This window comes from Lonchura striata, chromosome Z, assembly GCF_050655825.1.
Source record: "Lonchura striata isolate lonStrDom1 chromosome Z, ASM5065582v1, whole genome shotgun sequence".
In the NCBI taxonomy this organism is placed as follows: domain Eukaryota; kingdom Metazoa; phylum Chordata; class Aves; order Passeriformes; family Estrildidae; genus Lonchura; species Lonchura striata.
In genome coordinates, this window is record NC_140740.1 from 40,660,090 (window position 1) to 40,685,004 (window position 24,915).

Sequence of the window (24,915 nt, forward strand, 5' to 3'; positions counted from 1 at the left end):
CCATGATTCTCCTAGGAGCGACAATAATGGGATGCACCCGATGAGCACAGTAGGGATCCCCACAGGAAGGGCACACCTTCAGGTGCAGCCTGCTCTGCAGCCTCCCTTCTGGTGGATGCATTTTCAGTGCACACAGGTGAGCTTGAGAAGAAAACCCAACCCCGCCAGCACGGCTGTGGTTCCACAGGTGACGTGAGGTTGACATGGCTTCTCCACATCCTTTGGGAAGAGCAGGATCCCCTTACCTGGGATGGGGCATGAGCCGGCGGTGCTGTGCCTCAAGGAGCTGCTGCTGGAGGAGGTATTGCTGGTGTAGCGCCTGAGGTAGGAAGGAGGGCCCAGCAACGTCCTGGAAGGGCAGGGCGGGCACCGGCGCCAGGGGCTGGTGCAGGGCGCCGCTGTGCTGGTGCGTGGGGGCCATATGGGGAGCCAGCCCCGGCTGTGGCTGCACCGCGTGAGGCAGGGCAAAGTCGGCGGAGAGCTGAGGCTGGGGACCCAGGTGGAAATGCCGGCAGGAGGTAGCATGGGGATGCTGAGACCTTTGAAAGGGAGCACCTGGAAGAGAAGAGCACAGTGGTCACGGGGGCCGGCAGCGGGCAGGGCAGACCAGCGCCGTGGTCACCCACCCAAGAAAAGGGTTGGGCAAATGGCTGTTACTCTCCACTTGCAGAAGGTTTGTTAAAAATACAAGTAAAAGAGAGCAAGTTAAAAGCTGATTACAAGAAAAAGTGCTGGTTTTGACTGATGGTATTTCTTATCCAAGAAAACATTGGAGCCAAAACATGGATTTTGGTTCAAAATCCTATTTTGACTCCAAGTTGAAGTGTATACTGATGGAAACTGCTTTGAGCTTGTTTTGGCTTTCCTGTCTCAAACAGAAAAAAAAAACAAAAGTCTTAATAGAGCCTTTGGAGATAAAAAAGGGAGTGATGGCTTTAAACAAAAAGAGAGGAGATTCAGCCTAGATAGGAAGAAGACATTTTTTGTGCTGAGGATGGTGAGGCCCCTGGCACAGATTGCCTAAAAAAGATGTGGATGCGCCCTCCTTGGAAGTGTTCAAGGCCAGGTTAGATGAGGTTTGGAGCAACTTTGTCTAGTGAGAAATGTCCCTGCCCATGGCAGTGGGGTGGAACTAGATGACCTTTAAAAGTCCTTTCTAACCCTAATCATTCTGTGATGGAGACTCAAACACTCTAGAAAAGGAAATAAACAACAAAACCTGTCATCTAAAATATTTGGGTTTTGGATATTATCTCACAGAAATTTTAAATGTTTTCCCTGAATTGCAGACTTTTCCTGCAAGTAATTTCTTTAACCTCTCTAAAACTGTCTCATAGGCAAGAAAATAATCTCTGCTCTAAAAAATTGCCTTACACTTACTGCAGGACATGAGTGAGACAACTTCCACCTCTGAGAGCAGGGATGAAGGCCCTGTGTATTTGTTGCAGGGAGAGAACAGCTGCTGGAAACACAACATGGACTGCTATGAGATCAGTCATGAAGCTGATGGCAATGAGGAAGAAATGAGGTGTGAAAGATATCCATAGTGGAGGCGTTTTGCAAAACATCTGGCATTGGCTTGCACTTTGCTCAAGATCCTTGCTTGGACGAGCCCTTGTCCCAGTCCGATGTGTTAATTCCTACATTCCTGGATCATTTACAGGCATCATACAAAACTTTTGGCTCTTTAACTGGGGAAAGAGTCAATTCAGAAACTAAGGATGGGACTCAAGTGAGGTTATTAGAGATGCCTCTTTGCTGAGGATCAGCCCCAGGATGGGACATCTGCCTTTTTACAGTGTTTTGAACAACACATCTTCCTCTTTCTATTTTAATCTTTGTGAATGGTACAAAACATTCCCAGAACAGCACCAAGAGACATTATTTCATCCCAAAGCACAAGCATGTACATCATGCCTTCTTCACCCAGATCCCTTCTGCTCACATCTCCCTAGCAGGCAGGGCCAGTCCACCACAGCAGCTCAGGGTGTCCTGAGCAAGCCAGATGCCGGCAGGAGAAACAGGAGAGAGCCTATCAGAAATGGATGGTTTGCAAAACTGTGCATAATTACACACAGCACCTCTTAAATGCAAACTAATACTCCACAGTGCCCCTCTGAGAGACAGCAGGTTACACAATATGTGCCACCCACAGCAGTGCTTCCTGAGGTGATAATTTCCCCTGCTGTCAGATAACAGCATGATTCGACCATAATATTAATTAAAACTAGAGGTGGTGGGATCAGACCTGCTGCTCCTCAATGACAGAGCTGCAAACCCAGGCCAAAGAGCCATTCATATACCCTGTTCCACTGCAGGTTGTATTTGTTGTTGACAGCCTGGCCCAAATTCACCACAAAGAGGTAAAGACTGAGTAATGAAATGGGGATTATGCACTTCCCTGGCCATTGCTGAAGGGAACTGTGAGGAGAAGCTTCTTGGCTGCTGTGAGTGCTTGATACTTTCCAGGGAACTCGTGGTGAATTGCTCAGCCTCTGATGGCCATGTGCTCTCTCAGTGGAGAACTGCTGCAGCAGGTCACGGGTGAACCACTGTGCACCCCCAGGCTTTCACAGGGCCTGGAGACAAGGTGTGAGAGCAGGTGAAAGTGCTAAACCTTCTGCACACACACACCAACCTGTGCCACCACACTGAGGTTCAGCTGTATTCCAGACAAAAATATCTTGGGGCGATACCAGACAGTGAAACTCAGGAAGACTCCCCCACATTTCCTGGGACACATTCTCTAGCACATAAGTAAAGCAGAGAAAGCCTGTCTATCATCTCCTGTGACTCTCTTGTCTCTCAATGCCTGGTGTAACCTCAGCCAGTGGTTTCCAGCTTTTACTGAGTCATGGGAACCCTTTAGTCAGTTAAATGTGTGGAGGGCCATTGATGCCAGAGCCATGATGAACTAGAGTGCAGGTGGACAGATCAGCTGGCCATGTTTTTTATTTGGATTTTGCCTCTCATGCAAATACAGTCCTTGAGAGGAACTCAGTCTTACTTTTCCAAGGTCCAGAACATGCAAATACTACACTTTATCTGTAATATGTGTGCAGGAAGATACACAGAGCTAACATATCAGAAAGAAAAAGCCCAACTTATTTTGTTTTGGTACATCAATTAGCTTTATCTTTAGGAATTGATTAATTAAATAAAGCATTTTTCAGTATTTTTTTGCTAGTACCTACTGATGCAGTGATGCATTTCTCTTTATAGGAATAACATCATCAAGATGTGACTGAGACCATATGATTAAATAAAACCCATCAATTTGTCTTAACATAACACATTACCCTACGTAGTAATTGTTCATTCTCTTCAACTAATCCAATTGCTGATGAGGATTTTTACAGCAAAGCAAAGACTTTGGGGAATACTTCAGCAATCCTATGCTTATTAGCAGTTATCCAATTACACTGCTGGCATAACCAAGCCAGTCTGCAAAACAAAGCGCCAGTCCTCACTAAGCAGGGTACTGGGGAGCCTCAGAAAGCCCTGGCAAACAAGTAACAGCTCAAAACAAAGCATTACACTTTTAAATTAGTTATTTTTGTTTATATTCTCCTGCTCATTGCATCTAGATGCAAAGGGCCCTGGTGTGGATTGCTTTCCCACCCCACATTTTGGTCTCATCTACATAAGGTAAATACAGTACACTGTATTTACAAATGCCCTGCAAACATGAGCTGGGCATCCTTGTCCATCCTTGTTCTCACCACAGTCATCATCAAAAGCAGGCACTCATCCCTTTGAATTCCACAAAGGTTCACACATTAGCAGTGTCAGAGAATCACAGGATTGTTAAGGTTGGAAAAGTTCTCTAAGATCAGCAAGTTCATTAACCCAGAGTCATCACGTTCAACCTTGACCGCAGATGTCACATTCACAAGACTATTGAACACCTTCAGAAGTGGGGACTCCACCACTTCCCTGATTGCCTTTTCCAAAGCCAGACCACTTTCTGTGAATAATCTTTTCCCAATATTCAACTTAAACCTCTTCTGGGAAAGCTCAAGGCCATTTCCTCTCATCCTGTCCCTTGTTCCTGGGGAACAGAGCCTGACCCCCACATGGCTGCCCCCAGCTTTCAAGGAGTTGTGGACACCCAGAAGGTCTGTTGCTGATTACTTTGCTAGCACAAAGTCTTCTCCCTCTGTTCCAAGGCACAAGTGTGGTCCTAGATCACATTTGCATTGACGCCAGCAAGCATAAACATTGCCCATAAGATACTTCAAGAAAATTGAGTTCATGGATTTAATCTGCTTTTTGCTTGGATAGCAATGTCTGCCACAGCAGAGACTAATCCGTGACTAAAACCAAGTCCTGATACCATGTTCCAGCTTTTGTTTCCATTCCCCACTACAAGGGCAGAGCTGACATTTTCATTAGCCAAGCTTTGGGGACGTATCCACAGCAAAGACAATGAGGATGTGAAGTGTACCTATCATGCTCCAGAGCCACTAACTGCATCCTCCACAATCCTTATTCGCCATCATCTGTACGGGTCATGACACCATAGAAGGATTCTCCTCCTCCACTGAGATACTTTGATTTTGCAGGAAGAGAAATTAACCAGATCTTGTATGTTTTTATGGCTTACCCTTCGTGTCCAAACACTTGCCTTCTTCAGCCCAGGAAACAATCACAAAATCCCAGAATTAAGGTTGGACGGACCACTAGAGATCATCTAGTCGAATCCTCCTGCACAGGCAGGGTCCCTAGAACATGTTGCTAAGGATTTTGTCTGGCTTTTTCATATCTCCAGGGAAGATTTTCAGGGAAGTCTACAGAGGCAATGCAGTCCTTACCAGCCCTAGAGAGACTTTTGACCCAAGGCCAGCCTGGAAACACCTTTTGCTGTGCCCAGCCTGCTGGTTGGGATGAGAGGGCCAGCCCCCTGTGTGAGGCTCATCAGCGTGTTCCTGCTGCCTTGAGTAATTCCAGTTGCTCCTGTCTGGAGCTATGAACAACTGATTTACCTGGGATCACTGTCAGGCTGCCCACCAGCCAAAAACCATTTTGTTGTCCTGATGGTACTTCCTTTCATTTAAATGCTGTTGCTGTAGCAGATGATGACAGCTCAGAGCAACATCAGATCAGAAGCTCTGAGATGAGCGATGCATCGCATCTGTGTCAGCAAAGCAGGTGATTTGTTCCAGTTTTGGGTAGTTTTCCTTTCACAGGTTGAGGCCGAATGTCCTCAAAATGGCCCCTAGATGCTCACATGCCAACCTAAGCTCCCAGCTTGGACAACCCTTGTTGCCTTATGCTCAGCTAAGCCATGGAGATAGCTAATGCCTGAATCTACCTAATCCAGGTCTAAAAGGTGCTTTGCAAGCCTCAAAATTTGTGATAACACATGGAGACCAAGAGAGGATCTGATGGAGAAATTAATCACGTCTTGGGGAAGCCAGGCTATCTGTGGCGTGGGAAAGACACCTAGGTGGTTTTTTGGCATAACTAGGGACAAGTCTGACCCAAAAGAACCTGTGGCATTTTGTGATGGTATAGGACCATATGGCCAGGGATGCCTTTGGGTGACCACCCACAACACTTCCCTGTCTTGCATAATGCTCTGCTGGTTGCTGTTTCCAGTCCCCCTCAGCTTCTTTGATCACATCCTAAAGCCAAGTTCAGCACCAGGGATCGACGGGTGGAGAATCAGTACTGATTCCTGCCACTGACAGAACATTTGTGTGGCTCTGTGGCTGCTCCAGCTGGCCTGGCCCTCCTCTGCTGCTGTGAAGCTGCAGCTTCACACTGTGATGCTGAAAACCTGCTATGGAGCTGGTCTGTGAGACATCCCACTGCCTTGGGCCTCTACAGCCTGCAGTATGCCCCACAGATACTCGGTTCTGCAATCACACACTCACACGATCATAGAATGGTTTGGGCTGGAAGAAGTTTTGAAGGTTGTCTTGTTCTAATACTCTGCCATGGACAGCAACATCTTCCAGTATCCCAAGCTGTTCCAAACCCTGTCCAACCTGACCTTGGAGACTGCCAGGGATGTGGCCCCCACAGATTCTCTCTGCAACCTGTGCCAGGGCCTCACCACCCTCACTGGAAATAATTTTTTCCTTATATCTAATCTAAACCTACTTTTTCCAATTTGAAACCATTCTCTCTTGTCCTGTCACACCAGGCTCTTGCCCCGTCTTTCCTGTAGGTTCCCTTAGGTACAGAAAGGGAATGAGGTCACAGTGAGGTCATTCTGACGCCTTCTTATTTCCAGGCTGAACAGTCCCAATTCTCTCAGCCTCTACTCATAGCAGAAGTGGACCATCCCTCTGATAATCTTGGTGGCCTTCTCTGGACTGGCTCCAACAAGTCGCTGTCCTTCCTGTGCTGGGGACCCCAGAGCTGGAGGCAGCTCCCGCCTGAGTGTGGCAGAGAGGCACAATCACCTCCTTGATGCCGCAGCCTCACAGAATCATTTAGCACCATAGAATACAATAATAGAATCATTTGGGTTGGAAAAGCCCTCTCAGATCAAGTCCAACCCAGCACTGCCAATCCCACTGCTAAACCACATCCCCCACCTGCACTGTGAAGAAAATCCTCCACAAGCCCGTGGGGAAGGCTGCTGAACAACAACTTACGAAGCTCCCAAAACATTTAGCTGGAACCTGGAAATACAGCCTTCAGCCTCAGTCTGAGGAAGGCACAAATTCATTTTTAGAAAGCCGGAAGACAATGCAGGCCTGTGGACAGCTGAACCTGCTCGGCTGCTCGCTGCCATGCCATTTCCACCCTTCACTCTTGCAGGCCTCAAGCAGAACGCCTGTGAAAATCCTCAGGAAAACTCAGCACATCCTCCTCACCACCTCTTTTTCACTTCCGTGGCTGCTGTTAATTTTTTTTTCCTTTTCTCCCTCTGCTCTACAGTTATATTTATTGTTTCCATACATAATCCAAAGCAGCATGGACATTTTTTCACTAACAAAAGTGCTCCTGTTTCCTTTGCACCCCCGGGTGAACCCTGAGAATTATAAATTTTGTCAGGTTGGTAAGTGACATTGAATCACAGAAATACTGGTCTGCTCCTATGTGCTACTGCCACTAGGGATTCTCCTATAGCATCAGTCAGGGTTTGACTACATCTAGGCACATGCATATTTATCCACCCAGCAGTATTTCAGCCAGAAATGCTCAAGGGATCTGTGTGCTTGTTCAACACTGACCCATCTCTCAGATGCAAAGTCTCTGGGTAATCCCTGCAGCGAGACAGGGGATGCTACAGGCTTTACGAAAAGAAAAAGCCCAGAAAGAAGAACTATTTATTTCCACCTCTTTTCCTCAGGAAATAGCACTCTTGATGCAACCAGGCTACTGGTCAGGGACACAGGATCCAGACCAGGCCTGGAGCTGGTGGTGGGATAGGTGTCTCAAGCAGACAGCTGCAGCCCAGGAAGCCCAGCCACCTTCGACAGAAAAACAAAATCTGTCTCATGCTGTTAAGCTGCCTGCAAAGCATGGGAATATCTCCTCTGGGTAAGGCAGCCTGGACTGCTTGTCGAGGCCTCCACATGTGGGGGCTGGGGGTGTCAGGGAGGCTGGGGCTGGTTCACACCAAGGTCCCATCATGGCAGAGGGAGATGGCAGCTCCTGGAGAGCCCTGGCTTCATTCACTGACAGGTTTTACAGCTGAGGATGGTCTGCCTGTTGTAATCGGCCAAGCTGGGGGATGGAGTCTGGTTGTCTCAGCCACTTTGTCCTGATTAGACCCCCCTGAGACCCCTCCTCCTGCCTGGGGAGGCAGACAAGCCCCCACAACAGGAGCCTCTCCGAGCACCAGGAGAGCCTGCCAGGCTTTTAACAGCCCAATAGCCTGCAGCTTGCTTCCCTGGATGTGCATTAAAATTCCCCTCAGAGCCAGCAATGTGGTGGGAAGTTTGCATTGGTCCTGACAGCATGCAGTGGGTAAAAGCCAAAATCATGGGAGCAGCTCCAGCTTCATGTGGCACATGGAGAAGGCCACCACGGGGGATTCACACTGCGTCTACAAACAAGCTCCTAATTGCCTGATGTCATCAGACATGTGTTAATGCCTTCAAATTGTTCATGAATATACCCTTATGAAATGAGAGAAAATTCACTTACTAATAGGAAGTGAGGTGTGACAATCACAGAACAATTGAATGGCTTGGGTTGGAAGGGACCCTAAAGATCACCTAATTACAACCCCCCCTGCCATGGAAAATAAAACATGAAATAAGTGACCCCCCCAGACCAAATTCATGGTATTCAGCTGCATAAAGGTTGAGTGGTCTGGCAGAGAGAGATCCTGTGCTGTCTCACTGCTGTTACAGGACAGCAGGGTGAGGAGACTGGGACAGGGAGGATGAAGGAAGAGAAAAGAATTTAAGTGAAATCTATCAGGCAGGAAGGAATCTGTCTCATTCTCTAGTGCCAGGGAGATGGTAAGGGACCCGAGATCTGTGGTTGGGAGACGCAATAAATGGATAAAGACTATTTAAATTCGCCTTATTTACTTATTCAGGTTATGCTGTGCCAGTGACGAGTCAGGAACAAGGGCTGCTCTGTAGTGGCTGGTGGAGCATATTTGTGTCCTGGGTGGCAACATGAGGTTCTGGAGGTTTATCATCTCCCACTCAGAGGTCTTTCACACCTGATGGAAAAGTGTTTCAAAGGAATTCAGGGGAAAGAGGCTCAGATGGCCTCCCCACTGCTGATTAATTCTTTGGTGGTCACAGCCCTCTTTGCACTGTGCCTCTGTGCAGGTACAGCACAGCTGAGCTCTTCCCAAAAATCCTCATAAACACAGATCTCAAAGCCTGCACAGTGCCCCTGCCTGCTTGTACAATCCCCAGTCAACATCCTCCCGCACTAATGAAGCCTCCCACTAATTGCTGAGTGACATGAGCTGGCGTGGCTGCAGAGTCCCTAACACAGTGCACAGCACAGCATCTCCTTTCCTGAACACCATGCAAGGAAACCATGTGCAGCATTAATACACCAAGAAAAAAAAAAAAAAAAAAAAAAAAAAAAAAAAAAAAGAGATGGGACCTCTATCAGGGCCTAAGCTCAGCATTCAACAAAATCAAAAGCCAACACATGGTGTGATTCTTAGGGTTGTTCAGCACAGGGCTCAGGGTTGGACTCAATGATCCATGTGGGTCCCTTCCAACTCAGGATAATCAGTGATTTTGTGATCTACAATTGGCAGTGACCAGTGTTAATGAGCATATTTACAGAAAATCATAGATAGTTAAGGGTTGGAAGGGACTTAAAGATCATCTAGTTCCAACCCCCCACCTCTATTTACATCAAGACTGAAGAGGTCTTGAGTGCTGGGGATGGGAACCAGCAAGAATGAGGGATGGGATACAGCCAGGCAGCCTGGACCTGCCACAGGAAGGAGACAGCTGTTTATACAGTACTGCATGAGAGTTTTTTCCTGCAACTCTTTCCCACTAGTTTCAGGGGGAAAAAATGTTTTGTTGAAGATGATGTTTCACAGCAACATGTTGAATTCAGCAATATTTTTCAAGGAGGAAGGAGAAAAGCTTCAGCAGCATTGCTACACTTAAAGCTGTCATTTTGCTTTTGTACTTCTCACCGTGTTTTAATTATCACCTTATTCTCAGTGTTGAATTTGAGGGTGTATTTGAGATTTTTGCACCATCACATTAAAAAAAAAAAAAAAAAAAAAGCCAAATTGTGCTGAAAGAAAATATTTGCTGGGATTTAGTGGTTCCAGTTTCATCCCTGCCCTCTCAGGCTCTGGCATGTCTGGAGGGATGGGTGGTACGAACAGCCTGGCATGATGTTTCTCACCCAGCTCAGTTCATTCTGCCCAGATTGCCCTGTTTCTCCTGGGTTTAGGTTCAGCCCTGTTCATCTGCCAGGAGCAAGCCCAGGAGGAAATGTGGCTTTGGTGATGTTGAAAAGCCCCTCTGAGAATAGATTTTAAAATAATGTTTCTCCTTTCTGTTTTGTCTGAAGGTGTTGGAGAAAGAACAGCTGACAGGAATCACTTGACCACAACTCCCATGCTAAAAGCAGGAACCACACTGCAGGTATTATAGTCTTTTCTGGGCTGCAGGGCTTATACCCAAGCAAAATTCCAGGAATTCCAAATGCAGAGAAGCTTTGGCTGGTACCTAAACTTTAAGGTAACTCCTGAAGCTTTGCCCATCAGCCCAACTCTACGTGCTCAGCCACCCCTTCTCCCTCACCACCATTCCATCCAGCTCCTCTGTGCAACCCAAGCCTGTTCTGCACTGTTCTATACTGGAAAATGCAAAAAAAAAGGTTTGAATAGTCCCATTTAGTGGGATGATATCTGGGCTCGAAGGCTCTTCTCCAGGGTCTGGCCAGTTATCTCAAATTAAAAAATTAAAATGTTGAAAAGGAAGTGGAGTGAGTGGGTCTGGGTGCCCTTTGGTCAAGAGAGCCAATAAATCTCAACTTTTGTGGTTTTATATTACTAGCAAGGTGATACATCCATGTGAATGAATCCCCAGCCTGGAAATGTTTTAATTAACCAGGGGAAGGAATTAATTCCCTATTTAAAAATAAGAAATAAAAAAATCCTGGCATGACAGCAGCCTATTATTTGGTTCTCTTTGCAATGGGGGAGCACTTGGAGCAATCCCCATCTCTACCCTTGGGAATGTAAAAACATGCTGACTTGTGCCTTCAACTTTGATAGGCAGCGATAGGCTGCAGCCAGTTGTTTGGAAAAGGAAATTCAATACTTGTGTTTCCAATGTTTCCTTGCTTTCACAGTGTCCAAAACCCTCTCCAGGCATTTGGAAGTGCTAAACACATGCCTTAAAAACACTCTTAACTGCTCCTAATGACTGGCCAGGGAGGTTTGCAGCAGCTCCCTCCTTCCAGTAATGACATTCAGGACATCCAGAAACAGGGAAAAAGCCAAAAACATGGGAAAAAAAAAAAAAATCCAGGTAGACATTGCAAGGGCCTGGCAGGGTCTTGGGCGTTGCACTGCATTGTTCACGGAGCCTCTTAATTCTGTGACAGCCCCATCCAAAAACCTTCACCTAAATGCTGCCAAGACCTAGGGGTCTGAGCTCCATGTGGACCTTTATCCTGGAGAGGGAGTCAATGGGAAGAGCCAATGCCCTCAGCTGACTCTGATCCATGTTTAAGCAAAAGGTTTTGTGATTGTCCCTGGTCTCACTACTGCAGGTGCCAAGCACCAGCCCAGCACACACAGGAAGGGCTCAGGAACGAGCAGAGTCTTGTGGTGTGGCCATGCCCCACAGGCATTCAGGATCCAGGGATTATCCACAGCCCTGGCAGCCACAGCATCCCAACCCTGTGCCAGCCTTGACACTCCCTCCCTCTGCAGCAGCTTTTTGGTGAGGACCTGTGGTGATGGTCTTGGCCCTTTCCTCTCCCACACATGTAATATTCCCCCAAAGGGGTTTCCAGTGAAACCCCTTGAAGGCTTTTCATCCTCTTCTCCCTATCAGCAAAGAGGGTAAAGATGCCTTTTTTTCGAAGGCGTTGTTTGCCTGACCTTCTTTAAATCTCCCATCTAGGAACAGATTGGAACAGACTTTGAAACTTACCCTGAAAACACAGAGAAGGCTGTTTTGGGTGGGTTATCCTGCATCAATCCCCATCCGCCTCTATTTTGCATGCATTAATTCCCCACCCACACACCCATTGTTTTAAATGGGACTGTAATAACCAGCTGGGTTTTCCTGAAGGATTTATTTATCTGCATCTCAAGCCCAGGGGTGGGAGATTCCCATACATCATGTCCACAGAGTGCAGAATGAGTGGCAGTGGTTTGTGAGGATGGGGGCAGGTTTGGGAAATGGGTGGAATGTTTCACCATTTCTAGGAACAGCACATCAGTTTGGATGGGGGATGTTTGGCAGACCAGCCTTTCTTCTTTCCTTGTTCTCTGGCAAATCAGCCCCTAAGCCAGAACATTTTGGCAGGGAATCAGGACATAGGACATCCCCTTGCAAAGGGATTGGTTGATGATGGCATGTTGCAGGTCACCCTCTGGGCTTTATCTTAAATCCTGTAATCCCATATCAGGTAGGGTGCAAAGGATTTACCAGCCTGCTTGAAACCCTCAGAGTGCCAGGAGGGCAATTTATGCAGTACCTGACACTCAGGGAAGACAGTATATTGTATAGTCCCTTTTCAGTTTTTACAGATGGTTCAGAAGCCACACCACAAAATATCCCTGCTCACCCCAGAAGGCAGTAAAAGCTCAGCAGCTGGTTCCTCTTTCAAGTGACATTACACAGAATACAAGAGCATCTTACAGCTGCTAAAGTACAAAGAATGAGGATTATCTCTTAAGAGAGAGCAGACTGCTCCAGCAGGTGGGTGTGTTGGATGCAGGGTGAGAACAATGCTAGCAAATATTCCCTGTAAAGCACTCTTAAGTCCCCATCCTGAGCGCAAGAGCTCAGCCCCACATTCAAAGTGGAGCCCTCAGAGTGGGGAAATGATTGCACCCTTGGAGCTCCTGCAAGTTCCCTGTCCCCTCTGGACCTCTTCATTTAGTCAGCCTAAAGGATTTTGGAGTTCAGACCATCAGTATGCACTGGTTTGAGGCACCTGCTTGCATCTCCAGTACCAGGGCAGCATCTGGGCTCAGGGTCCCTGCCGAGGACCAAGACTGGCGTGGAGCTGTGTGAGGTGCAGTGAATGCTGACAGCGAGCTGGCACACACCAGGGCAGCTCAGCTGCTCTTTACACTGAACTATCTTGAACTCAGGTTTGGGAAAATCCCAGCTACTGTGAGTCATGCCACACTGTGTCCTGGCAATTCCCATTTTATGCTCCATAAATAAGAAGTCTGTGGCTAAAAATCAAAGATCCTGGAAGCCTGTTCCCTATTAAATTTAATATCCTGAACTTTATAGGTACATGTTACTCCAGGAGAGACAGATCTGTGTTTAAAGTACAAGGGAAACATCAGTTCCTTGATGTGGAAATAGCTCTTACTTTACATTTCTGCATGAAGTCCTGGCATGAGTTAGTGCTGCCAAGTCCTGCTGTAAAAACATATAAAGGAAAACTAACCAAACAGAAAAAAAAAAAAAAAAAAAAAAGGTACAGCCAAATATAAAGTCACCCATATACAAATATCCATACAGGTGCTATTTGCTATTTGCAGGTGTCAGGCTATCAGAGGGAAAGGGGAATTTTGGTAACCAGCAAACCACGAGCTCCCAGATGCTGCCAGCAGCATCTGAAGGCACAAATGTTTGCCATATAAAAAGCAGGAGGTGGGATTCCTTGGGAGCAATAAGCACATCAGATTGATGCCAAAGCTGGGAAGAAGGCTTGGAGAGGAGCCCAAGCGTCCACCGTGGAGGGAGGCACTGCAGAAGACCTGTGATTCCACGAGAGAACAAGCCAAGATAAAACCATGGTTCAGCAGAGCCTAAAATGCTGCCACCCATGAGTTGGGCAGGATGAGGTTTATCCTCATCAGGCAGGCAATGAGCCTGACAAAACCCAGAGGCCAGGTGTGGCTTGCAGCAGGCACAGCCTGAAAACATGGGGCATCACATGCCCACAGCCAAAACCCCTTCCTCAGCACCAGGGCTGGTTTCCTAAAGGACATCCCCCCACATGCACAGGAATGAATTTTGGGATGTGGGATGGAGAAGGTGACAACAGCTGTCCCTTCTGGCATGGAAATCCACCCACTGTGGTATTTTCTGCTCCCTTTGAAGCCAGAGGAGACTGAATGCAAGGGATTCACTTTTCCAACACAATGGGAAGAGGAAATCATGTTCCTGCTTATTCCATCATACAATCATAGAACACCCTGAGCTGGAAGGAACCCACAAGGATCATCAGTCCAGCTTCTGCCCTGCACAGACCCTGCAACAATCCCATCCTCTTCATCCCTGGCAGTGCTGCCCAAATGCTCCTGGAGCTCTGGCAGCCTTGGGGCTGTGCCCATGCCCTGGGGAGCCTGGGCAGTGCCCAGCAACCTCTGGGGGAAGAACATTTCCCTGATGCCCAGCCTAAACCTCCCCTGACACAGCTCCAGCTGTTCCCTCAGGTGCTGTCACAAATTGGTTTCTATTTATTCCATCAAGAACATCCCACTGGGCTGCACATAACCCCATAGGATGCTGCAGATACCGCTCCATGTTACAGGCAGTATCTCATTTCCCTACAATCAGCTTTGGATCTGTCCTCCCTGAGAGAGTTAGGACTAAGTCAATGTTTCCACCATCCACCTCACTTTTGAGGGGCTCATAACTCTCAACATTTGTGCTCTCACAGTGCCAAAACTTGGTGCAGAAACACATGGCCGAAATGCAGCTTTATTTGGTAATAAATAGCTTAAATCTCACAAGCTATTTTTCATTTTGGCTTAAATGTGTAAAATGGGAAAAGAAAAATGTGTGGGATTTTTTTTTCCTACCTTCCAATAATTTTGGAAAAGCAGATTATATTGAGTAATGGCAGCCTTTTTTTTTTTTCAGATGCAGACAGCCAATAATGCCTTGTCTCAAATCTTTTGCCTTTTTTTTCATCCACTTTTTAATAGGATTGATAGCAGTGCCATCATTGCAGCCCCAGTGTTCTGGAGGTGTTTTGGATTCTTCTATTTTTGGCACATTAAGCCTGAAGTTCTGTGAGAGTTAAAACATAGCAAAATTCCACAAGCCCTATAACCAATGACAGTAATATTTTGAGGATGCATTGCTGTTTTAACTGTGCCTCTGTGACCTCACATTTCTCTGGAGTTCAGCAATTATTGCATCTCAGCACTCTCTGACCAGTCCTTCGGTGAGCGCTGGTTTTCATCAGCAACTCGCCAGGATTTCAGCACCTTTGGGTTTACTCCAAACTCAGACTGTGCTCTACCTACTCCAGCTACTTCCCAGTGGCCAAAAGCCAAGGAAACACCCCAAAACCCCAGCCTGAGGACTTGGCTGCCCTTCAAAAGTCCACCTCAGCTGGAGCAGAGAGAAATAGTGATTTTGCTCATACAGTCAGCTCCAGTTGGAGGAGGTTCCCCAGTGGGACACTGGGCTACTGTCCAGATGGTGCCACTGCCGAGTGATTTGTTATCTGTGGGGCTGGGATTTTTTTCACTGAAGGCAGAGAGGGGATTCAGGGAATGAGAACAATGTACTGCTATGGGGAGCTGGGCTGCTAGCGGGTCAGAGACATGCAACATAGTCCAAGGAGGATTCTGTAGATTTCATGGAAATCCCAGAATGGTTTAGGTTGGAAGGGACATTTAAAGTGACATCTTGTTCCAACCCCACTGCGATGGACACCTTCCACTATCCCAGGTTGCTCCAAGCCCTGACCAACCTGCCAGGGATACAAGGACAGCCACAGCTGCTCTGGGAAACTTTTGCCAGGGCCTCCCCACTCTCACAGGGAAGAATTTCTTCCTAATATTTAATGTAAGTCTCTCTTCTTTTAGTTTACAACATTTCCCCTTGCCCTGTAAAAAGGCATCTGCCCATGTAAAAAGTCCTCCCTCTTTAATATCAGCACCCTTTTAGGTACTGAGAGGCTTCAATGAGGTGTCCCCAGAGCCTTTTCTTCTCCAAGCTGGATAACCCATTTCTATGCATGCAGGTCCCATTATCCCCTCAGAACCACATCCTCCTTTCCTGGGAAGGAGGTTTTATGTGTAATAAAGATAATTCACGCCAATAGAGAGTAATGTATGCAATATTTGATATTATTAAGAAAATGCACAAGTTGGCACTGGGAGTTGTCTCACTATGTGGAAACTGGTCCCCATAAAACCTCATTTACAAGTTAACATATGTAGCCTGTCCGGAGATGGGTCATTTCTCAAGGTGATCCAGGAGCTCTCCAATGATCATCCCAGCAACAAGTTGAGACTGGAATCACTGGAGCCCTCCAGGGTGATACATGTGAATGCAGTATTCCTGTAACTGCATCAGGGGGATTCATTGCCTCCCTGACACCAGATTGTTCAGCTCACCACAGAAAAAGAGGCTTTATGAATAGGTGGGACTTTGAATGGAAAGGAAAGGCTGATCACTGAAATCCCAGCCTTAAGCAAAATATTCCCTATAAGAACCAATTGTATGGGGAGGGTCGTGTGTGGCATAGGGGACCCTCTGCTAGGGCAGTCCACCTGTGATGCACCCAGCGCTGATCCCAGGCTTGGCACTGTCCTTTTCCTTGTGGCTGGCTCAGATAGAATTTGATCACTATAATAAAATTGTTATTTTTATTTTTAATTTGGCTGGATCAATTTTTACCAATAACAATCTTGGTGAGCCTGATGTGATCTGTCTTGGGACATCAAAGGGCTCCCTGCCCTTGGTCCCGGTGGTGCCCTGCTTATTTCAGTGGCCAGACAGGATCAGGGAAGCCCCAAGGAAACAATCAGATTTTGAAACAAAAAGCTGAAAGCCTCAATCAGGAAGGGATAAAAATGGGCCCAGACTTCTGGGGTATTTGGAGCCAGAACCTCCGAAGTTGCAGCACCAATTTTTTTCACTCATAAAAATCTATGTGCATGAAAAATCCACGTGGGAAAGGAACCGTAAGTATCGTGTGGTTGAGTGGATGTGATTGAGTGTGTGTGTGAGACATGATGCTGTCACAGGGCGACAGTGGACCCCAAGGTCACAGTTCCACTATCCTGTGAGGGAAGTGGTCAGTCACTGGGGAGGTGAATGAAACCGGGTTAACTCACATCACACACAAAGCCTGCAACTTGGGCAGTTCAGGGGTTCAATCATGGGAGGACTGGAGGGGGAAGTACATTTTCGGATGCTCGAGAACTGGTAAACCTCTCCAGTCCAGGACTTGGGAGTCTGGGAAAAAGGTAAGAGAGCTCATTTCTTCCAGCCAAAACTCCACAGATCAGTTCACTGTAAGACTAATAGGTTGGTAATACTCCATCAGGAATTGACCAGTTCACACACTCAGCAATCGGCCGACTGGTTTTTGGAACTGCTTGTGGGAATCAACTGGGAGACACGGTAAGGAGACCTTAAAAATGGGACAAAAGAAAAGCAAGGTTCAGGAAAAAATCCAAGGGAAATCTGTGAAACCAGAGAAGCGGGGAAGGGGCGAGTTGCCTGAAATCCCGAGGGACAGCCCCTTAGGATGGATGTTAAACCATTGGGAGGGCTGCTCCACCAGGCAGAGAAAATCCAAGGAAAAAATGATACATTATTATGTGGAGGTATAGGGGGACATAGAAATCGGGAAACACATGTTCTGGCCCATATTTGGTACATTTGAGACTAAAACATGCCAAGCCATATTGGATTTTTTATATGAGGAAGGTGGGCTGGACAGCAAGGAAATGGACTATGCTAGACTGTGGGAATATGCCAGTGTAAGGCTGTTCCCAGTCAAAACTTCTAGCAGTAAGGTAAGTCCAAAAAAAGCCTGGGAACCTCTGGAAAATCTTCCATCACCATTTCAGGTCCCTCCTCCCCAAGCACAAGCCCCTGCACCTGCACCAGCAGCTCCCCCATCTCAACCCACATGGACATGGGCACCACCACTTAACACACAGCCTCAGCTCCAGCAGTGCCAGACACACCAGTACATTCCCAATCCCTTCCCCTCACACAGCAGATAGACACCCACAGCTACACACTTCCCACTGGGGAAACCACATCTCCTCCTGCCAGGAGAACGAAGCCTAAAACAAGGAGGGAAAACACTGATGATATTGACGATGAAAGGGACAGACCCAACCTTTACCCCTTAAGGGAAGTACTTACTGCTCCAGGAGTCATTGTGTTTGTAAATGTTCCTATCAACACAGGGGATGTGAGAGCCTTTAAGAGGGCAATGTGAAAAGTATTGGATGACCCTTTGTGGGTGGCGGAAAGGTTGGACAAATTTTTGGAAAACAGCATTTATTCATATGACGACATCACGGCTATATTAAGATCACTGTTTAATGCCGAAGAACAGGATATGATAAGGCAGGCTGCTATAAAGGACTGGGAATTCAGGAACCCCCAGGGAGGGAGTGGGGCTGAGAAATGGCCTGAACAAAGACCGTCATGGAATGATAAGGCAGAGGTGGATTGGCTAAAGATGATTGGACTGAGGAATATAGTAATACAGGGTATTTGGGAGGCGGTGCCAAAGGGACCAAATACTAGTAAAGCACTGGGAGGATGCCAGGGGAGGGATCAGACCCCCACTGAATGGTTGGAAAGGCTCTGCTGTGGGGGGGATTTTGCTAGAAACACAATTTGTTGCAAAGTCATGGAAGGACATATGGAAAAAACTGGAAAAAATAGAGAATTGGCAAGAGAAAAGCCTGCAGGAGCTGTTAAGGGAAGCAAAAAAGGTATACATGAGAAGGGATGAAGAAAAACAAAAGACACAAGCAAGGGTACTGGTGGCAACAGTTAGGGAAGCTCAGAAACAGGAACAACTCAAAACCACTGGAAAATCAACACAAGCTTGGAGGCTCCAGGGAAAGCCAGGACGGGACCTTCACAGAAGAAAAACAAACAGGTAAGTATTCCTGAGTGTTTTGACTGCAAACAGAGAGGGCACTTCAAGAGGGAGTGCAAAAACATTAAATGATCTTTCAAGAGGAATAGAGGTGTCAGGGCCTCTATAATGTGAGGTCCAGAACACCTGGAGAGCCCTTGATAAAATTAAAAGTCAGACCTCAAAAACAGGAACTGGTTTTCTTAGTTGATTCAGGAGCAGATTCAGTTCAGCAGCTGCCTCCTGGGGTGCTCAAAAAGTAAAGATTCAATGGTGGCAATTGGGACAAAAGGGGAACCTTTTAAGGTACCAGTTTTAAAGGATGTAGAAATAGACTCTGATAATAAAATTTGTCTTGGAAATATCTTGCTAGTAGAAGAAGCAGATTACAACTTGCTGGGGAGGAATTTGATGGTGACACTGGGAATAAGCCTGATCGCAAAAGACTCACAGCCCATGATAAGTCTTTATAAACTAACTACTGTGGATGAGAAAAAGATTGATCCCAGGGTCTGGCACACTCCAGGGGAGGCAGAGAGGTTGGATATAGAACAAATACATATCAAAATTGAGAGACCAGAGGATCCCATAAAGATCAAACAATTCTCCATCCCTTTGGAGGGTAGAAGGGGGTTGAAACTGGTAATAGAGGATTTAATAAAGAAAGGCATGTTAGTTGGAACCTTGTATGTCAAGGCACAACACACCTATCCTGGCTCTACAAAAATCAGATGGAAGTTACCGATTGGTCCAGGATTTAAGTGCTGTAAATCAAAGAACTAAAACTCTGTTTCCTACGGCCTCAAACCCCTATACTTTATTAAATAACATATCTCCGGAGTACACCTGGTACAGTGTAATGGATTTAAAGGATGCCTTTTGGACTTGTCCTCAAGCTGAGAAGAGTTGAGATTACTTTGCTTTCCAGTGGGAAGACCCAGAGACAAAGAGAAAATAGCAACTAAGGTGGATCTCCCTGCCTCAGGGTTTTGTAGATTCACCAAATCTCTTTGGCCAGGCCCTTGAGAAAGTATTGAGTCAATTTGTGCCAGTACAAGGGACCAAATTGCTACAATATGTGGATGACCTACCAGTAGCTGGTCCCAAGGAAGATGATGTAAGGACTGGTACTATAGCCTTGTTAAATTTTCTGGGAAAAAATGGGTTGAAAGTCTCAAAATCCAAATTACAGTTCACAGAACCTGAGGTGAAATACTTAGGACACTGGCTGACAAAGGGTAAGAAGAAATTTGATCCTGACAAAGTAGGAGAGATCATCACCTTACACTGCATCCCTGCCCCCCCCCCCCCCCCCCCAACAAACAAAAAGAGAAGTCAGACAGATGCTGGGGCTCCTGGGCTACTGCAGGCAAAGGGTCGAGGGTTACAGTGAGAAGTTAAGTTTTCTTTGTGAAAAGCTTACCACAGAGAGGCTCAAGTGGACAAACCAGGATGAGGTGGGTTTCAAGAAGCTAAAAGAGACCCTTATGGCAGCTCTGATGTTGAGCCTTCCAGATGTAAAAAGACATTTCCAGTTATTTGTGGGTGTCAGTAACCACACTGCCCACAGAGTCCTAACTCAGGACTGGGCAGGGACCAAAAAACCAGTTGGATATGTATCAAAACTCCTGGACCCTCTAAGCGGGGCTGGCTCACTTGCTTACAAGCAATCATGGCAGTAGCAATATTAGTATAAGAGGCCAAGAAAGTAACCTTTGGGGCCTCATTGATAGTTCACTCCCCCCACAGTGTAAGGAGCATTCTACAGCAGAAGGCAGATAAGTGGCTGACAGATGCTAGGCTCCTGAAGTATGAGGCTATCCATTCCCATGATTTAGAATTAAGAACAACTTTGGCACAAAATCCTGCTCAGTTTTTTTTTGGGGAGGCTAAAAGGGTTCCTTCTCACAATTGTGCTGAGGTGGTGGAATTATAAACCAAAATAAGACCCGATTTGGAGGAAGAAGAACTCGTGGAAGGAGAAAAGTGGTTTATAGATGGGTCAGCAAGGGCTGTGGATGGGAAAAGAAAGTCAGAATATGCAGTGGTGGATGGAAGAACAGGGGAGGTGGTGGAGTCGGGACCCCTAAATGCTGGTTGGCCAGCACAAGCTTGTTACTTATATGCAATATGCAAAGCTTTACAGAAACTAAAAGGGAAAAAGGGAACAATCTTCACCGATTCAAAATATGCATTTGGGGTGGTACATGCTTTTGGGAAAATATGGGAATAGAGGGGATTGCTTAACACTCAGGAGAAAGGACTGGTGCATGAAGAGATAATCAGACAAATTCTAAAGGCAATCAGAGGACCAGAGGCAATTGCCATAATCCACATAAAAGGGCACCAAACCAGAATGCAGTTCAGGACCCAAGGGAACAACTTAGCAGACAAAGAGGATAAAAGTGCTATTTTATTGAAGATAAGTACCCCAGAGACTGAGGAAGGGGAAGTCCAGGAATACCCCTCCCTTCCTTCTCAAAGGGAGATTGAAGTTTACCAGAAACTTGGAGGTCAACTGGAAGAAGGTAAATGGAGATTACCAGATGGGAGGGAATTATTGTCCAAAGATTACACCAGAAAAATTCTGGGGAGGTTGAAGCAACAGACACACTGGGGAACCCAGGCACTTGCAGAGCAATTCCTGAGATTCTTTGGGTGTAAAGGCATCTATAAACTGGCAAAACAGGTATTTGCCAAAAAGTAAATCAGGCAAACACCCAGCAGATAGTACTGGGAAGTCGCCCAGTGGCATACTGGTCTTTTGAAAGAATTCAGGTGGATTTCACAGAGCTACCTAAAATGGGGAGATATGAATTTTTATTAGTTATGGTAACAAACTAACTCATTGGGTGGAAGTTTTTCCAAGCTCCTGGGCTACAGCCCAAACAGTATTGAGGTTCCTACTGGATGAAATTATACCTAGATATGGGTTAGTGAGCTGTATAGATTCAGATCAAGGAACACATTTTACCTCAAAAGTTATTAAACAATTAGCTGGCACTCTAGGAATTTGATGGGAATACCAAACCCTGTGGCACCCCCAGAGCTCCAGACAGGTTGAAAGAATGAACCAAACATTAAAAGCTCAATTAGCAAAATTGATTCTGAAAACCAAAATGCCATGGGTGAAAAGCCTCGCCTTGGCCCTGTCAGACATCTGGACTATGCCCTATTCCAAGACTGGGCTCTCACCCTTTGAAATGTTGTACAGGATGGCTTATCTACATAGCATTCCTGTAGGACACCCAAAAATAGAAAATAGGCAGATACAGCCTTACCTTATAGCCATAAGCAAGAATCTCCAGGAACTGTGGAAACAGAGAATAATCATGCAGAATATCCCTCTAGGTTTCTCCATACATATAATACAGCCTGAAGACAAGGGAGGCCACATTATTGCCTCATTGGGAGGGCCCCCCCCATCTTGTCCTTTTGACCACAGACACAGTAATACAGACACAGCAATACAGATTGCAGAAAAGAGGTGGACAAATGCATCATGAGTAAAGAACTTTGAGCTATGAGAAAGGACACCAGAATGGGAAATCACCTCCCCCCAACCTAAGACCTGGAGTTAACCCTGCATTGGCCAAGTAAATGACCAACAGTGACTTGATCAGGTGCTCTGTACCAGATTGTGAATGTTGCCCATTTGTGCATTTCATTTGTGAATATTGTAACGAGGTTTGGGTTACACACTGTATAAGGGGGTTTGGCCTAAAGGATTGGGTCGTGTTTGGAACAAGAACAGTGCCTGACTAGCCGTTTTCTGGGACTCGCCACAAGGCTGGGAATAATTGAACTAGACTCTGTAATTTGGTTTTGTCTGTATCAGGACGGGCTGAGGGGAAAATTATGGGCAAAAGCTCAAATTATTACTGTTGAGTGCCAGAAATTAAACAAGGTACCCTGCAGCGCAGATCCTGTTAAACTATACCAGTGGGGCATTTTCAAACGGAGGTATGCAGCTTGGTTCTGGCATGAAACTACGGAAGACTATTCCTGCTGCCAAGAAGATGGTTTACCCCGCCGCTGGTAGCAACCCAGTGGGCGTCAGGACAGGCAGAGAAATATTAGTGGTGGGAGTAATCCTCATGTACCTGAGTCTAGCAACATGCCTCAATAATACACCTGACCCCAAAGGGTGGGGCCCTGGCAGTGGGTACGGACAAAGTGTGCAAACTGTCTGGATAGGACAAGGGAAATCGGAGCGTCCGATATTCCCAGCCCCAAGGGACTGTAGCAAGGGTAAAACAAACAAGCATTGCCCCATGAATAGCACTCAAAAGGGGGCATACAAATTGGGGAAGGAAACAAAGGATTATTTACTAAGGGTGACCCCGAAAGACAGGCAGTCAGTGTACAAGATACATAGAAGGAATGCTGAAGTAGTATCCATCTCAGCATGTGATAAGTGCAACCGCACAGTGTGGATTGGAGGAAAAAAGGAGTCAGTGTTTGTAGCTTATTTGCAGGCAAACCCACTGTGTTATGATATCAATCAATTAGGGATGTGTCTGAGGGGAAGTAAAACATATTGGGTTGGAAATAATTTAAAGTATGAGAACAAAATACCCCTCAAGAATGAACTAATCATCCTTGACCTTTTAGAGGACCAGGATGACAGAGTTTGTTTGCAATATGACAGGACATTCTGTTTTTCAAGGGATAAAGAAGGGGAAGACCCAGAGAATAAAATAAAACAGGTGACACAAGAGGTAAAAAGACAAGAAGCAGAAATGAGAAAAAGAAGAATGAAACAGGAAAGGTTAAAAACTTTAAACGAGCAGTATGATCAACTGGAAAAACAATACACCAACTAGGTTTGCCTACATCAGATCAAACCTTGTTTGTGGACCTAACGCAGGAAATCGCAATAGAACTGGGTCTATCCAAGTGCTAGATCTGCAGAAGGCTCAAGTCTGCTGAGAAGTGTCCTTAGAAAGATGAGGGTCTACTTCTAGAGCAATTGCTAAAATGGAAAGATGCTAAGACCTCGAGAATTACTCAGAGGCCTGAGGGATGGGCCTTAAGACAAATGGGTGATTGGAACTTTTTGTCTCAGCAGAGAGGGAAGGGAATACACTTAAGTGGTCAGACATACTCCGTGTGTGTCCACTTTAACAATAAACTCTTCCAATAAAAGCAGGATCTGGCAACCAGAGAACCCGGCTGGGTACTGGAGCTAGGAGAAAATGAGTTAGTGTGAATGGAGTGATAAGATCGGACTTTGCTGGAACAAAAGCCCTGGAGCTGACCCACACTGATCCCTGAGTGAGTTAAGTAAATACTGGGAAGAGCCAAGAGCATAAAGGTTAGGTGGAAAGCCCCTAATGGCTTATATTGGATTTGTGGAAAGAAGGTTTACAGTGAACTGCCCCAACGCTGGAAAGGATCCTGCACGGTAGGATTAATAAGGTCTGTCTTCTTTACCCTGCCCCGCTTAGAGTGTAGCTCATTAGGGACCCCCTTATATGAAACTTTAATTTGGGAAATGAGGAGTTTAAAGAAAAAAATAATTTTCTTTGGCAAAGGACAGACTTGGGCTGAAGAAGAATGGCCTGCAGAAAGGATAATAGAATACTATGGTCCTGCCACATGGGCCCACGATGGGACCTGGGGGTATAGCCCCAGATTACTTGTTAGCCAAAGAGGGGGGGGGGGCGTGAAATTTAATGAATCAGAGTGTTGTATAGAAATTAATAATTATGGAGAGACTTTTAGGAACTTAGCCATAGAAATTAAATGGGTGGCACATGTCCCAGTGCAAAAATGGAATTCCATACTCCAGGCATCCTAGTAAGAGCATCTGTTTGATGGGGCATGGTGGAAGAAAATAATATTCTTTATCTTATGCTCTGTAGCTGGGGTGATATTCCTGCCCTGCCTCATACCTTGCTTCATAAGGTTAATACATTCACTAGTACAAGGGATGCAGGTAGCAGCCATGCCACCAGACCTGGAGTGTGCAACTGGAAAAATAAATCAGGTATCTAAAATAATGAAATTAGGTGAGGAAAACCCGCACAGCAGAGCAGCAGAGGCCTTGGCCAAGATCAAAGGACAAGTAAAGGAAGAAGGAAATACCTACAGGTTTTACCAAGAAACTCCAAGTGAGGAATGGGGTGATGGGAATTAAGAGGGAATTAAAGTTCTTTTCTTTTAGCCAAGATTAAAGTAGTTGAATAAGGGACGAAAACAGTAGATATAGAATCTTGGGTGCGAATTAATGAGTTAATGTAGAAGGGGTGGGATTGTTATATGTAACAAAGATAATTCACGCCAATGGAGAGTAATGTATGCAATATTTGATATTATTAAGAAAATGCACAAGTTGGCACTGGGAGTTGTCTCACTATGTGGAAACTGGTCCCTATAAAACCTCATTTACAAGTTAACATATGTAGCCTGTCCGGAGATGGGTCATTTCTCAAGGTGATCCAGGAGCTC

The 24,915-nt window shown here is 46.0% G+C and overlaps 1 protein-coding gene across 4 annotated transcripts in view; it reads right to left on the minus strand.

Moving 5' to 3' along the window:
• The window catches only part of ARK2C (arkadia (RNF111) C-terminal like ring finger ubiquitin ligase 2C), a 60,256-nt gene that overhangs the window by 11,346 nt on the left and 23,995 nt on the right, over positions 1–24,915 (minus strand). For all 4 annotated transcript variants that reach the window (XM_021538904.3, XM_085566646.1, XM_085566645.1 and 1 more), the window contains one exon: positions 246–555. In XM_021538904.3, the coding sequence (XP_021394579.1) occupies positions 246–555 (310 nt within the window). The remainder of the gene's footprint in view (positions 1–245; positions 556–24,915) is intronic.